Source organism: Patagioenas fasciata, chromosome 1, assembly GCF_037038585.1.
Source record: "Patagioenas fasciata isolate bPatFas1 chromosome 1, bPatFas1.hap1, whole genome shotgun sequence".
Taxonomy (NCBI): Eukaryota; Metazoa; Chordata; class Aves; order Columbiformes; family Columbidae; genus Patagioenas; species Patagioenas fasciata.
The window spans coordinates 104,072,213-104,089,351 of NC_092520.1; the positions used below are offsets into that span (position 1 = coordinate 104,072,213).

General features: G+C 34.7%; 1 protein-coding gene across 2 annotated transcripts in view; it reads right to left on the reverse strand.

The window, feature by feature from the left end:
- The window catches only part of IL1RAPL1 (interleukin 1 receptor accessory protein like 1), a 735,854-nt gene that overhangs the window by 333,455 nt on the left and 385,260 nt on the right, over positions 1–17,139 (reverse strand). For both annotated transcript variants that reach the window (XM_065849798.2, XM_071812204.1), the window contains exon 3: positions 3,378–3,657. In XM_065849798.2, the coding sequence (XP_065705870.1) occupies positions 3,378–3,657 (280 nt within the window). The remainder of the gene's footprint in view (positions 1–3,377; positions 3,658–17,139) is intronic.

Sequence of the window (17,139 nt, forward strand, 5' to 3'; positions counted from 1 at the left end):
ACATTTTTCAGGATGATGAAGAAATGGTGCTTGCACAAGGTTGATGAAAAATTAATTGTATTTTTTGTTCGCCATTTCCATCACTAAATTAAAGATTTCCTTATATGTTCTCTATTCAGGATTTGTGATAATGCACTAAACAATTGTGTGCATACATACTGTGACTATATGCATTATATGGTTTTTAGGAACCAACAGAATGACACATATAGAAATAGATATTCTTCTGAAAATGAACAGAACAAAACTTCTTAATACATGAATGAACACTGGTAATTCAACAAGTAACTGCAGGGAATGGTTAGGCTCCATAGCCCCTTTAAAAACAAACAAACAAACAAAAGACTACAGGAGCTTTCTCTAAAAAGAAATTGCATATGTTGTTATTTTAAACTTACTGTTTATTATCTCACGTTTATTTCAAAAAATAACTGTGTGCAGATAATAACGCATCATTCATATAACTGCAATTATTTTATCTAGGCAACCATAAACAAACAGTTAAATAGTTAACATTGGTTAAGCTATAATTGACATGACCTATCAACACTAGGTCTGTTAAACTACAGAAAAGCAATACTTCTGTATTTGAAGATGATCAGCACAGGAACACATCCTACCTGACAGAAGAAATCTATGCTATCTAAAATTAAAATTAATTTGACATGATCTAAATAAAGGACTTTTTTCATAAATTCACAGCAATCTCAGGTTCCTAAGCATGCCTAAGGGAAAGAAAAAAAAAAAAAAAGTGCTGCATTTCATTGTATTACATTTCAGAAATAAACCCAGAAACTTCTATATGCTTCACTATATTTCAGTCTTTACCTTGGTATAAAATGCTAGATTGTATGTGATTTAACAGAAACAGTTGATGATTCTCAAGCTGATGCTCAGGTTTGTTACTGACTGGGGATGCAAATAGATTGGAACCATCTCCATGTTGCAGTTATTCCACGTTTGAGCCTGATAGTCAGATCCGAATTTGAAACATCAAAGCTGAATATCCCTGAATGAACTATAGGCAGTATTTTTATAGCTGATCAATAACTAACAAATTTACAGGGTGTTTCAAAAAGATGGACTCTATGCAGAGATATAGTGTTTGCAAATTGGGTCCATCTTTTTGAAAAACCCTGTATTTTAAATGTGTTAAAGTTGGAGAACGTTTTTCATTTGTAATGTAAGTTATAATATATTATTCAAACTTCTATAGTTACCTATTCTTGTCTAGATCTCATGCTTACTTTGTAGTCACTTATGTTTCTGAACAAGCCTTGTTGTTTGTATGCATTTTTATTCACTAAATATATCAGCTTACCGATGCAATTAATATTCGTAAACAGCCAAACACATAAGTCTGCACAAGGACTCAAGTACAAAAGAGTAAACTGGCTACTACCACCAGCACTGTTAAGGACAAATGGAGGACAAAATAAGATGTTACATGTCAAAACAGATTTCTACATGAGAAAATATATTATCTCTGGCACTAAAATGAGAATTTCTAGTTACAGATGTAAAAGCAACCTCACTTTAAAGCATGACTTTAAAAATAACAAAGTCATTAGTTAGTAAAAGCATATTCAGATTCCAAAAGCTGTCTGAGTTGCTACATACACTGTATGCAATAATAAAGATGATTTCTAAACAAGAATGTAAAACTCTGGTGGAATATATCATAAAAAGAAAAAACCCTATAACTGTCTAAACACTGATATAAGAACAAACACAGACTTCTTAGTATGAACCCTTTAACCAATACCTGTTTATTCTAGCAGGTCTTCTCAAGGTGAAAGGCTTTGTAACTGTTCATAAGAGTATTCAGAATCACAAACTAATTTGTACTGTTTTTTTTAAGAATCTATCTTCAATCTACATGTATAAGCACTGACAACTGGAAATTAAGCATGTGCAAAGAAAGCAGTATGTAGTTTAAAATAGATTGGAACATGCCCTTACCTACCTCAAGATTAAAAGTAATTAACTTAGAAAAAGCACAAATACAGGTTGGCATGGACATGATAAACACATTTCGCAGTATATTTATTTTCTAAGTTCAGAATTTATGTATACTTGCTGGAAAGTGCAATGTAAGATATTTGAGGTTTTCTTCATTTAAACAGAGGAGATTAATTATGGTATTGTAAATAACATTATAGAATAAATGACAAAACTGTTGCAATATTCATGGCTACTGTTACACACTTATCTGAAAAAATATTACTCTAAAAATAGTTAAATATTCTCCTTACATAGCTTAACATGTAGTTTTTTGCATTTTTCTTTTATAGAAAACCATCATTGGCATGAGAACCATGTTGAAAATGCTATTGAACAAATTATGTGATACAAAATGTCTCACAGGTTTTGTAAAGAGCTCAAGGAAAAAATGCTAGACACTTAACCTCTCCAGGTGCAGGCAAAACAATTTCCTTATTTTCCTTGCTATATTGAAACAGTTTCATCATGTGGCCCTTTTCTAGTTGTTTGGTTCCCTTATTGTTTTTTGTTTGTTTGTTTACTTTTTTCTAGTTAATCCGTTCAACTAACTACACGAAACAATTGTTTTAAACCTTTGAACAATTCGTAGCGACTCTTCTCTGTACTTTCTATGTATAAAATCTAATTTGCATAATTTCACATTTAGTGAAAATCTAGTAATAGGCTGTGAGACAATATGAAAGTGCCTAGATGACTTTTTTAACTGCAAGGGGCTGGAAATGATATCTTAGTGCAAGATATTTTAAAGATGCAGAAGGAAGGGAACGCTTGTTTCAGAATGGAGGAAGCAGAATCTAGTCCAAGCTATGGTGATAAAGCTTGAAGCATCGTAAGCATCATAAGGTTAAATACCTTTGGAAGACATCTGGCATCCAGTCTCAATTATCAGGCTAAGCCACATGTGATTGTAGAGGATTTTAGCAAAAATGCTAAAATTTCACCTTCTATTTTCTTGTTGCAACTACTTTACATTTTTACAGAAAAAGAGTGAAATAATTGAAACCATTTAATAAAATCCATATAAAATTAAATCTGAATGTGAAAAAGAAGCTTTTTACTCTAGGATAGTTACTGTAAGATTTAAACCAGAATCAGAAGCAAGGACATGACTTATGAATCCAGTCTCATTCATCTTATATATTTTGTATTTTGCTACAAATGACATAAATTTACACAAAAAACAGTTTAAAATGTGCAAGACATTCTATAGTAACTTCTGCTTAAGCATGAAACACTTCAAGGAAAGGAATATCAGGAGGAAAAGGAAAAGGAACATGCTCAGAAAATAGTTTTCTTTAGCACGAAAGTCTCACTATTAAGAACCACATTTCATATCTCGTTAATTAAAATGCAGTATATTAAAAACATAGTACCTTATGACACATGCATAGAGCCCGCTGTCTTGTACAACTGTCGGTCGGAACCAAATGGAGTCTTCTTCTTTGCTCATTCTGGTTCCATCAAAAGCTATAGGTTCCTCAAAATCTCCAGGTCCAGAGCTTTTGTACCACATCAAGCTAAGCCCAGCACTTTGGGCTAGGGAATAATTAGCTCTAATATATCCATAGAAGAGTGCACATTTTATACGAACAGGCTCTCCCACCAGAACTTGATATTTCTTGTAATCCACAGACCAGTCAGTGCATCCATCAGCTAAAAGAGAAGAGAAAATGACAAGCGATTATCAAAGGTCTCAGAGAGCATTATTCACACAGCAACCTCTATTGTGGGAAAGCACAACATTTGAGAAAATGTCCATTGCGTCACTAGCAGTACTGTTTTTATCTCCGAAAAACTGTGTTTTCACATTGTTAACGTCATGTACTTGTCTATGCAGAATGGAGATTTTATGTAAAATGTTGATAATTTCTGAGATAACTGAGCAGTTGCTCTTTTTTCTTTTGTGGAACTCCAGCCTAACAAGTTTTAAAATACTGGGGTGAAATTAGTGCAACGCAGGGGCCATTTCGTACAGAGGGTGTCATAATCTGTGAATTGTATCAATCAAATACTTTCAGGGTCACCATGTAAATGAAGGACAAGGCACTGCACCCTGAACCAAAAAATTTCAAAGTTTGAATTAGATTTTTTGGAGGGGAAGAAACAGTCTTAACAATAAGAGCAATAAGAGTAAATGTGCAAAAAGTTACTGTCAGGAAAATTACTGTCAGTATTTTTAATGGATTACTCAAGAACAAGTTAAGCAGATCTTACCATGAATTCCTGACTTTCTAGAAGTACATTAGAAAAACATGTATACAATTTTTCCTGTCCTGATTAGCAATAATTCTATAATAATTTTCTTATTCTTCACTTATTGAATAGTCAGCCACTACCAATACTGTCCCACAATAACTGTTCATCAGAAAGCAATACTAGTTTTGTTTGACTTTCTGAGCCCCAGCAACAAAACTAAACCCTACAACACCCAATCTTCCTCCCTTTCGCCCATTATTTTTAGTTAAGAATACAAAATTAACAAAAGGGGAACAGATACTTTCTACAATGGCTTCCTTAAACAAAAACTTATGGGTTTTTTTTTCTCAAGCAATTTCAACCATGGAATTTTGCCATTAGGTTCACTTACTTAAAAACTTGGTGTCCAGCCTCAGCTAGTTATTTAGGCCCCCAACCCAGACAGTAGAAAGTAATCAGTACATCCAATGGGCAATTTATTTCATCTTAAAATGCATATCTATGACTTGTATAAATATTTGGTCATTGAATTTGCCACTTATTTTTATTAACTTTAAAAGAGTTTGGACAGCTAGTTTGCTTAGAAAATCAACTTTTGCAAAGCTAAAGTCACATCAAATGACTTTAACGGAGAATTCAACCTACTATGCAAGAAAAAACAGTATTAGCACTTTAAATACAGACAATGTTTTCATCTCTCATCTGAGAGAATTGCATGCCACTTAGTGATTTTTGAGATTTACATTTGCATAATACCACAGTAGTTATTCTACATAGCAAAATAAGAAAGACGCAAACATCTCTGCACATCACTGTGTAAGTAATAACCTAAGTCAACACAACACTAAAAGGTAGAAGAAAAAATAATAAAAAAACTTCAGAACCAATTTTCATTATGAACAGGATACACGTAGAGAAATATTTCATATATCTTTGGGTGCTTCCTCCTGCATTTACTTTGAAGACCAGGAAAGGAAAATAATATGTCTCTGTTATGATTTTCCTACACTACAGTCCCTAAACATTAGCAACCTTTACAGGCCCTAGCAAGCCATAGATGTAGTCTTGCAGCAATTGAAGTGAATGGAGACAAGGCTACACTAATAGTTTCCCCATAGGACTTAAGAAACTAACTTCCATTTTTTTCAGAATTCATTTACATCTTTGATCATGTCATTTTCTACCTTTCTGAAAGAGCATTCTCTCTCTGATCTGATTTGATTTCTCCATATTTCTAAATATCCATGCCAAAAATGAATTAATGTGCACCTCTAAGCAGCATTAATTCCATTATATAAATTACCAGGTAATAACTTCATCATACTTTATTATCAAATTGTAATCTTACCTTTCACTGCCTAATTAAGTTAGTACACTTTGGTTTATAATATTAGTCTGCTAGTCATGTTTTCTCTCTCAGAATGTTCAGTTCAAATGTTTCTTAGTTCCATGAGTTTGATGAATCCATGAGAATATACTGCAGAATAACATCAACTCTGTTTCAAGCCTCTGGATTCAATGAAGAATTAGCTATGCAGAGCAAATATCCTTGACTTTATTTCAGCATGCTATTCTTCATTTAAAAAGTGCTAAGGATTACCTGCAGTCCAGTTTAGTAGGCTTAAGCAAACATGCTACTAGGTAATCTACACTCATATGCAAAGCCAGAGAGAACATTACCAAACTTTTGAAAATTAACATTATCAAAGTGAAGCTCCTGAGTTTTAAGGAGAATGTTAACAACAGATTGAATATGTAGGCACTGTATTTACATTACTGCTTTGTGAAATAGTTATTTCTAATATACAGATTGGATTACATTTCTGTGGAAAGAGAATAAAAATCAAATACTCTAAAATGCCTAGAATTGTCTAAATTTTGACATTAAGAGTTCATATAACAAAGTACAAACAACATTAAATTTTAAGTTAACTGTCTACTGAACTATTTTGTCATTTGTTGGCATTAGCCACATCAATATGTCTCACCAGAAGTCTTAAGAGAATATCATCTCAAGTAAATATGAATACTAGTATGTTCATAATATTATGGATTTGTATTTTATGTTTTATCTAGCGGTGTACCTCAGGGGTCAATACTGTGTCCAGTCCTGTTTAACATTTTCAGTAAATATCTGCTGATGACAAAAAACTGAAAGGAACAGTTGATAACATCAGAGGGTTGTGGTGCCATCCAGAGGCTCCTGAAAAGGCTGGGAAATGTGTTGATAGGAACCTCATGAAGTTCAACGAGGAGAAGTGCAAAGTCCTGCACCCGGGGAGGAACAATCCCATGCACTAAGATGTGCTGGGGGACACCCAGCTGGAAAGTAGCTTGGTAGAAAAGGACCTGAACGTCCTGGGAAATATCAACTTGAACCAGCAATGTGCCCTTGCTGTAAAAAAGGTACGCTGAGCTGCATTAGTCAAAGCATTGCCAGTAGGTGGACGGAGGTGATCATCCCCTCTACTCAGCACAAGTGAGGCCACACCTGCAGTGTGGTATCCAGTTCTGGGCTCCCCAGTAAAGACAGACATGAACACACTGGAGAGAGTGCAAGAAAGGGCTACAAAGAGCAAAGAGGATTAAAGCAGTGGAGCATCTCTACTATGATCAGAGGCCAAGAGCTGAGACTCTTTAATCTAGAGAAGAGAAAGCTGAGGGGGGATTTTTTAAATTTATATAAAGATCTGAAGGGTCATTCAGACATATATAGATTGAGGAATTTCTATTCTACCTGTGGTCCATTTCTATTTTGACTGGATTTTCTTTCTTTTCCTTGTGGAGGGCACTGATCAAAGAAAATATCTAGTGTTTTGCTTCCTATTTATGGTTGCTATAGACACACAATCAACACCTACATTTATGCTGGTTCAGAACAACTGTGGAAAAAAAATACACTCAAGACTTTTCAATATTTTCATTCTATTGTCACATCATCAAGCAGTCAATCATCTTTATTTTATTTTATAAATTGGAAAATACTTGAATAATTCAACAGCTTTGAAATTTCAGAACTGCCTGCAAATGAATGGCTGTGGTCCCTGATCTCTATTTTAATATGCTGCCAGTTATTGCTACACATAATAGCACAATACATGGTCCAGGATGAATATCATTCACTCAGTTATTTCCTTGAGTGATTTCAGGGTATGAAACAAACTACACTACATCACTGTCCTAATAATGAGATCATTCTGCTGGATAAACAAGCTTCTTGCAGAGTGTACCTGCTGATAGGACCCAGCACACAGAATATTTAACGTTACTGAGAAGGTCTTCACCTTCATTTTTCAGAGTCATAGGTATCATTTGCAAGGCTGGGGAAAAAAAAAAAAAAAAAGCAAAAAAGCAAAGTAAGCAAGCTAATAACTCCTGAGTCCACTGTTGCAGCTTGGCTTTGTTTGAAAGCTTCAATTCGATTTATAGGTTTCAGAGTTAGTGTACATCTTCAAGTTTCCAAAACATTGGTGGAAATCTGAATTCCAGATATCTAAAAAATTTTGGTCTGACAGTTTAAAAGTTTCCTAAAACATTTTTAACCATAAATTATCTTAAATTAATATATTTACCTTTTTTCCTGTTTATCTGTGCTTCTAGTTCTGTTCTTTATGTAACTTCCTAAACAGAGGTTTATGCAATGTCACCATGCCTTCCACTTCTTGGTCAGCCACTTCAGGGTTTTTTAACACATTAGGCATTTGCAACCAAATCTGACAAGTGATCTCATAAATTGTGAAAAATGGATGCGTAAGGGAGAAAGCAGGTCTTGTTTCTAAACAAGGAAACTTGTCAAGGAGGGCATTAGCAGATGCAGAAATAAGATGGCAATATGTAGGGAAAGTAAATATGATGGGTAAAGACGACAAAGGATATTGTAGCAGTTTGGCTACAATTTTGGCGGGGAGGGGGGCGAGGGTAGAGAAGTATGGGGCATAATCTGTCAATAAAACAGGTTTCCCTTAGTTAAATGAACAAAATAACTTTTCAAAAAATTATGAAGTGATGTTTAAGACACAAGATTAAAACAATTTTCACAATATCTTACCATCAAAATCACAGTCTGTTGTGGATTATTTTTTTTTTTCTCTAGTTATTTCTTTTTGCTCAAACTAGATATCATTTAAAATTAAGTCAAGATTTTATACTTCATAGCACACTCATTATAGTGCCTGAGCCAATTATCTCTATGTAACATAACACATGGTATTCTAGTGAGTGTTCTCATGATTAAGAAATGTGAAGATTGTTTATTTTTGGTTTGTGTATCCTTTTATTTGCTTTACAAATGAACTCCAAAGGGAATGAATTAGCACAGCTTATAAATGCAACACACTATGGAGATTAGAAAGAGAACATGGCCAGTTCTAATCTTAGACCACTCAGACGTTGTACTTTTAAAAAAGTATCAGTATAAAATTGGAAACATGAAAAAAGAAATATCATTAGTACTAATGTTTTCAAATGACCACATCAAGTATATTTTATACACGATTAAAATTCCTTTTGCACTGTCTGCTACTACAGCTTTGCACATGGCTATGCTGCACTTTAGTTTGAGATAGCATTTTCATTTTTAAATGCCATTTTTCATTCTCCTGAAAACTCTTGTGGGCTAAAAAACTTACATATTTTGTTCTCATATAGAAGTGTAAGGTGGCTGATATGAGAGAGTGCCAGTAAGGGAAAAAGAAGATATTGAAGGACATTTGAGGGAGATAGAAAAAAAAAATATATTTTGGATAACATCATCTTTTAAAGAAGTTACCTCCTAAAAATTGCATTGTCCCAGCCCCACGTGAGGAGAGTTTTGAAAGTGGCAGATTTGGTAGATGAGGGATCTTGGAAAATGAACTAGCCAACATGAAGAGGAGTAATGGAAGAAGAAAGCTATGGGTTGCCATAAATTAATTAAAAATGTGTTTCTTGGCATCAGAATACTGCACTAACACGAAACAGAGTACGTATGTATAGACATTGGACTACTTAGAGACAGAATAACTGTGAAAATAATTTTATGTCTATCTGGTAGGAAGTTTTTATGTCACTCTCTCTTTTACTTGACACAAGCCAGATTTAGTAGTATTTTTGTCTGAATTAATACTAAATTTTTAATTATCACTATTATGTTGTAGAAAAAGTTAAACCATGCAAGCTATTTCTAAGAATGAAAATAAAATACTACATAAGACAGAGCAACCAAAGGAAGAACAAATGCATACTGAACCTCTGAGTTCCTACTCTAAACCACTAATTTTTCCCTGATGTCCATTCAGTCCCTCTCACCTCCTTTAAACCCTTTTTTTCTGATTCACCATGTCATGTAAAATGTGAGGCTTAGTAAACACATATTTGCAGACAGCCTAGCATACAATGACCTACCAGGTTCTGGTGGGTTGGCCCCAGCATGCAGCCACGCACCCACACAGCTTCTCAGTCACTAAGCCCTACATGCAACAGGATAGGGAAGAGAATAGGAAGAGTGAAAGAGAGAAAATTCATTGGTCAAGAGAAACAGATTTTAAGAAGTGAAGGAAAGAAAATGATGCAAAGGCACTCACCACCTCCCATAAGTAGATCAATTCCCAGCTAGTCTCTGAGCAATGCCTATCTTGAAAGCCAAAGCCTCTCAATTTTTACTGCTAACCACGATGTTATTTGGTAAGAATATCCCTTTGGCAAAATCAGGTCAGCTGTCCTGGCTGTGTCCCCTCCCAACCTCTTGCCTCCCACCCCCAATCTACCTTCTTTGGGAAGCAGAACAGAAAAGAGAGAAGCCTTGATGTGGTGTGCGCACTGATCAGCAATAGTCAAAACACTGGTGTGTTATCAACGCTCTTCTAGTCACGAATCCAAAACACGGTGCCATACAGGTTGCTATAAATAAAAATACCTCCATCTCAGCTAGATACAGTACACGGGTTGCCGGTTTTTTGTGCATCACCTTCTTTCAGTTATTTATTTTCAGCTCAGAGACTACCTGTATATTTACAGTTACAGCATGGAGATGGCAGCATCATCCAATCAACAACCACAAAACACAAGAGTTTGTTTACTAGATTAATTTCCAAAGCCTGATATTAAACCACATTAATGATCAATGAAATGAATTGTTTTTTCTTTTTGTTGTATTTTCTGTACATCTTTATTTGAGGACAATTTTACATCCTCTGTTTCTTTTGTGGCTATGCTAGAGTTTCTGTGGTTCTTTTTGGACCTTAAGAATACAAGTCTCTTTCCTCCCTGTACCCCAGACATGCTCTGACTCATTTTTAAACTTATCTTCTACTCAGTGCCACTGTGGTACAATTTCTGTTGTTCACTGCATGAATTAGATATGGAATCTCAACATTACTATGTGAAAAAATAAAGTCTGGTATGTATTCATCTACGATCTCCCTGTGGAACTGCAAATTCTTAAGACAAAATAGTAACCCAGCCTGAAGAGAAACTACCATTAGAAGTGGTCACACTAATTCCTAAAAATTGAACAAGCACACAAAAGGGTGTCTTTTAGAAAGAAGATTTCCAAGAAAAGAGACTCTCTGGACCATACTGGTGTATCATGTTGTATAGCAGATGGCAAATTATTTAATCTCTCCCATAATCTCTTATTATTGAAACTGCTTCTGAAAATACATTCTGTTCTCCAGGAGTTTCATTTTGGAGAGTATGATGAAGATCAAGGATTTCTTCATGTTGGAATTTCAAAAGGACTTGAATAGCAACTGCTGAATATGACAAACAAGTTGCTGAATATCAGCTGAACTGTAATAGCTAAATATGTGAAGACTTTCCACTTGGAGTAAATACAAGAAAATTCAGGAGATTACTTCATAATGCAAGAGAATTAAAATTAACTAAAATTAAACATTTGAATAGGGGAGTGCAAACACCTTGTTGGTGTGACTTAGCTGTTGGAAATTTCTCAAATTGCATTATCATGACTATGTGAATGTGAGAAGGACTGTGCAGAAATGAAAAGAATTGGAGTGAGCGCTTCAGAAGAGCTGAGATCCAAAGAGACACTACTTATCTTAAACAAACTTTGAATCAAAGGATCAATTTTTACTTTAAAATGTCAAAGATTAGAAGTTCTAACCTTATAATTATTAAGCATAAACAGGTCATGAGGTTGCAACCAATAGTACATATTTTAAATTACATATTTCTGGTTCTTAATTTGTTCTACATTACTTTCACTTTAAAATACTGGAAGAGACTTAATATATTGAAACAGTGATCTTGGATTGACAATATCAATATTATTTGTCAATGTATATGTTAACTTCATACAACTCCTAGAGATTTTGATGAGTATTTATTGCCTACAGAGTGTCTTATTAGACTCTAACTATAGACACAGATTTATTTAAAGCCATATGTGTCAGACAGGTATTTGTATCTATACCTGCAATTAAATAGAAATTAAAATACAGTATAACACCTAAGAGCTCAAAGTATTTCTGGGAAGGTTTTCCTTTTTCTTTATTCAACATGACAAAGTTATTTCTTTCTCCTGAAGCTGACAAGAATTTTAAAATAACCTTTACTGTATGTCACTGCTTCAGTTTGATAACTGTGTGTGCATTCATACGCAAAAGAGCTCTCTTAGTAATTACAGTGTTCTTGGACAGGATTTACGATGTCAACATTGATGTCAATAAGGAAACACACATATATAGTGCCATCAGAAATCCATTAAGTAAGGCTTTGGTAATCATCAGTTGTTTTGAGACACTGCAGAAACATTTTAAACACTTGAGGAGAGAATAATGTATTATGTCCATAGACATTCTTGGACAGGCAAGTGGAGCAGAGATGGACCTAAAGGCTGAGCCTGGGAGGAGGGAGGAAGGCACGGGGGCACAGAGGTCTGGAAAGGCAGCTGCTTTATGGTCTTCAGTAGGTGACACATTTCCTTTAAAACAGTTGTTGTTTTTACCAGAGGCAAGTCTATTCTAAGTTTTGCAATTACATATCTTAACAAATGGCAAAAATATACACTGTTAACAAATATTGCTAATTTTTGGTGTACTACTTTGTGTACACATATACAAGCATCAAGGTTGCGAAACAGATATATTTTTCTTTTCTTCTGTGTTTCTTTATAATCTCAAGAGCCCTTTAAAATTTTCTGTGTGAATGGCTCAATAGAAAAACAAATTCTTGGTATTGCTCTGAAGGTTACTACCAGCACACAACACAGCACGCAGTACCGTAACAGTTAGAAAATACATACTAACCTAAATAGGAAAATTAGCCTTTGTCAGTTTGGAAATTATTAATTAAAGTAGATCCTCTTTTACATAAAAAGTGTTGTTATTTTATGTTATGTTTATTTAGCAGAAGTGGAATGCAATTGACTGTGGGAAAATTAAAAAAAAAAAAAAAAAGAGAAAAGTATGCTTGTTCCACAAACTACAAGAAGTTCTTCCATATATGTGTTAACACCAGGACCATTAATGATCAGACTGATGAAGAAAGAACATATTTGATTATGAAATATAATAATTTTAATTGAAAAGGTTTTTTATTATATACGCTCTTTTCCTGCAAATTCTACCAAGTAGAAAATATGGTAGTTTAAGGCCAATAGGAACCTCATGAAAGACTTAGCAAGGAACAACAATATTAACTGAACTTTAAAGAGAAAATATTAACTACAGTAAATCTGCACTCCGTGGATTACAGAAAGTCATTATAAATCTGTTTGTACACTTTTTTCCGTTTTAGAAGAATCCGTATTATTATAGCATTCGGTCCATATTAAGTCTAGAAGTTAAAGCTTATGAAAGATATTAAATTTTGTAAATCTTTGCTCCCCAGTTTGACATTTCCTCTGTTCCCATATGCCACATGTTTGCCATACTTGAAACAGCTTACCAAAGAGAAAGAGGTCACCAGAGTAATACTGTAATTCAGTACTTTAATCTCATTAGGCAAAGGAAACGAAAATCATTACCATTTGAGTTTGAGAAGAAAACTTTGCTCCTTTCACCAAAGCTTACTTTAAAGCTTAGCATGAATGTTTTGGTTGGAGCAAATCTAAAGAAACAGAATGGATTTAATTGAGCTAGGAATCCAAATCCCACAAGACTCAGATGAAAAGCTTTCTCACGTACATTTATGGATCAGGTAATCACACTGATACACCTAGCTGCATTGAATTTCAAAGGCAAAATCGAAACATCAGAGCATTTCCATTTCCCTCCTTATGCTATATCCCAGAATACATGCAAAACAAAATTAAGAGTTGTTAGATAAAGGAAACACATAAATTCTTATATTCAAACATATTTTTGCATCCTGACTCAATGAATGCAATAGAAATATTTTTGGAATGCAATACTCACAACCTTTTCAATCAGAAAAAAATCTGTCACCTTCAATTGAAAGAGAAATTTTTGATACATTGTAAAGTATTTTTTTTGTTTAAGTTTAACGAGCAGACACAGAATATTTATTTGATCAAAGAACAGTTTCTTCCTACAGTGCCACTGGGACTCATGATCAGGTCAGATGGCTCAGATCTGCCCTAATCACCATGTTTCTTAGTGGTCATCTCATACAAAATTCTTGCAGCCATAAAACCTCTTTATGAATATAGAAACCAAATTACACTGCTAGACATAGAAAGATGAAGCATGAAAGTTGCACAGGAAAAAGGTTTTGAACTTTGGACATCCAAATCACAAACTGTAAGGTAAAAAAAAAAAAAAAAAAGGCAATTTTATGCTGATTTACTCAAGAATTGTTTCAATTCACATCAAAATGAAATTCTACAAGTTGGTTCAATCCAACTTCAAAGGATGTGTTTCAACTTTTCTTCACTCTAAATCTATGCGGTGTAGCAGACACTCATTAAAAACTTAGATCTTATAAATTCCACTGAACATAAAATAAATGTATATTAAAGAAGAAAAAAAGGATCTTGCACTGCCTCTATAGTTAAAAGTTTGCATGTCAGACAGGCAATGTGCATACTGACATTTCTCCAGGTAGCCAATAAAGAATTCAGCCCAGTGGTGTTCTCCAACTTCAGACATTTTCCTGGGTGTTTAACCTAAGCAATCAATGTTTGTGCAATATATATGTAGTACTCACTACATTCTTATATTTAGTTGCTAATCATCAAGAGGACAAAGAGAAGGTTATTCTTTCTTGGTGTTACAATTTAGCTGGGAGAAGTGACAGCATTTGCGAGGAAAGTAGTGGTAACTAACCACACAACGCAGGGCAAGAAGCACAAATATCTCTAGAGAAAGTTTCGCAGATACTAATTCATGTGCAAAAATTGAGATTAAATTCATATATATAGTTGGCATCAAGATAAATTTCAGATTAAGGTTGGGAGGTCTGTTTGTTATTGCTGCCGTCTTTGCTTATGCTGTGCAGTATAGTTAACTTCATCAACAGGTAGCAACAACAAAATCTCTGTGTTTTCATTGTTTTTATCTACCCTAAATCCTTAATTTTCCTTAAAAACGCTTTCCAGAGCAAAAATTACAGCTCTGATCGTCAGAATGCTACCCCTTTGCTTCAAATAAGTTGAATTTCATGGCCCATTCTCTTCCATGGGCTAGACAGATTGCTGAGCTGACCTGTAACTATTTTTTATGAGACATTACTCTGCCCTTTTTTAGTTAGCAGAGGGATCCTTGCAGGACATATCATCCAAAGAAGTCTGGCACACAAGGCCAACAGGACTATCACCATAAAGGATGGTAGAAATATTCCCCCCATCCCATCTTTCCCATCCTTTTTTTTTTTCTTTCAAGGAAGAAGTATTTTTCTTATGAAATGCAAAATACCCTGAAAAAAAACAAAACTAGGTATAACAAACTATGCTTTCAGTGAAGCCTAGTACTCACATGCCTGTCTAAAGATGAAGATGTTTCTCTAGTTCAGAGTAGGCACTAGGCATAACCACACTGGATAAACTTAATAAGAACTTCTTATTCTCTATACTTTTAGTTAATTGTATAGCGTATGGTCATGCTTGAGTTACATGAAAAACTGAGCTACTTTTACTATGCTAACATTTTTTCTGAACCTGTTCAAAAATCCACTAGTGTAAAAAAATAAATAGAAATGTCTATATTTGCAGTTAAAGCAAGTAGCCTACAAACTCATACTACACCTTTCCAGTCGCTGAAGGAATTAAAATTTTTATAAAGAAATTCAAAGAAATTAGAAATGGTTGTAAGAGCACCTTATAACCCAAATATTCCACTGAGAGTAACTTTTATTGAGTGATGCTTCACTGTTTGATTTCTATGCAGCCTTTTTGCTACCTCAAATGCACCAAGGTAAAGAAAACACTAGTATATTTTTCAAGATAAGATCACAGAGCTGAAATAGATTTTGATCTGAGATTATTTAAAATTTATTAGGAATTGCTCAATTTAGTAACTAATTCACCCTCTGTTTATCCTCACTGTCCTCCTCTGCACATCTACGCACACTTAAACACACAATTTAATTATTAATGGTGAATTTTGCTGCACGGTGTCAGGAATACCAATGAGACTGAAATCTGAGTGCAAACTCGAGTTGTGCAATTTGAGGGGTCACCACAGTCATAGTCTCCTGCAAATACCGTAGGAAGGCAACATGTGGAATGTACAAACATAGGCTCAGATTTACGCTAGAACAGAAGAGACATGACTGAAGGAGACAAATAGACATAGATGCCATCATCTGTACAGCCAGAGATGAATTTGTGTTTCTATGCAGACTGAGAGGAAAAAAGGGACTAGGCCCTTTTTCCTGTCACAAAAAGGAAAATGCTTCCCTCTTTTTCTCACTCAAGCTAAAAGGAACAAAACTAAGGGGAGTTAAGTAGAAAAAAGAGTACATTAAAGTATCAGAGAGAACCAAGACTGGTGAATGCTGAAAGGCAGAAAAGAAGATTTATGAAAAAAAGAACATAGTCAATAATGTTTTACATGTTTATTTATGAGCACCAATGCTTATACTGCTCATTTTGTTTTGTGTTGTTTTATTTTGTTTTGTTTTGTTTCTCCTCAGCATCCAAGTGTCTTTCATATAAATCCAACAACAAACAAGTGAAGTTCCTGGAAGAGTTCATACTATATCCCCAAATTTCCTTTTCTGGTTGAACCTCGGCCCACAACTAGGGCCTTGATAGCCACTCACTCACCCACCCACCACCCCCACAAGTGTGATGATGGAGAAAATTGAAAGGGAAGGGAAAAATATGTGGGTTGAGATAAGAACAGCTCAATAATACAACAACATAATATTAAATAATAATGACAATAACCATAATGATGATGATGATAATAATAATAAACAATAAGTTATACTCATTGTAATTAATCTCACCAATCGGTGGCCAATACTCAGCCTGTCTCACACCAAACTGCCAGTGCCCAAAAGGAGAGCACCCTGGTCTCAAATAGCCAATCCCAGCAAGAGAGCAAAAAGGCAAAAGGCAGAAAGGCCAAAGGTTATCTGCAAAATGGCAGAACAGCAAAAGGTCAAAGTAACACTCAACTCCAAATGGAGCAGAACGGATCCAAACTCCTGAATGGAACTGAACCAGAATGGAACGAATGAGTCAGAAAAGCCAGCTCCGATTTTAACCAGCTCATGATGCTAATGGTAGGGAATATTTCACTGATCAGCCTGGATGTCAATCTACGTGCTGTCCTGCTTGTTCTCCCTCCCAGCTGCAGTTGGAAAGTTGAGAAAAGACCTTGGTTTCCTTGACAACAGCCAAAATATCAGAGAGTTCTTATGTTCTTTTTGTATCAACTCCAAAACATAGCTTAGCTACCTGAACATCAGCTCTTCTCAGTGTGTTATCACATTATTTTTATACTAAATCCAAACCAAAAGACAGTGCTAGCTACTAAAAAGAAATGTTTCTACCTGTATGAAGAAAATTAATTCAATTTCAGCTAACTCAGC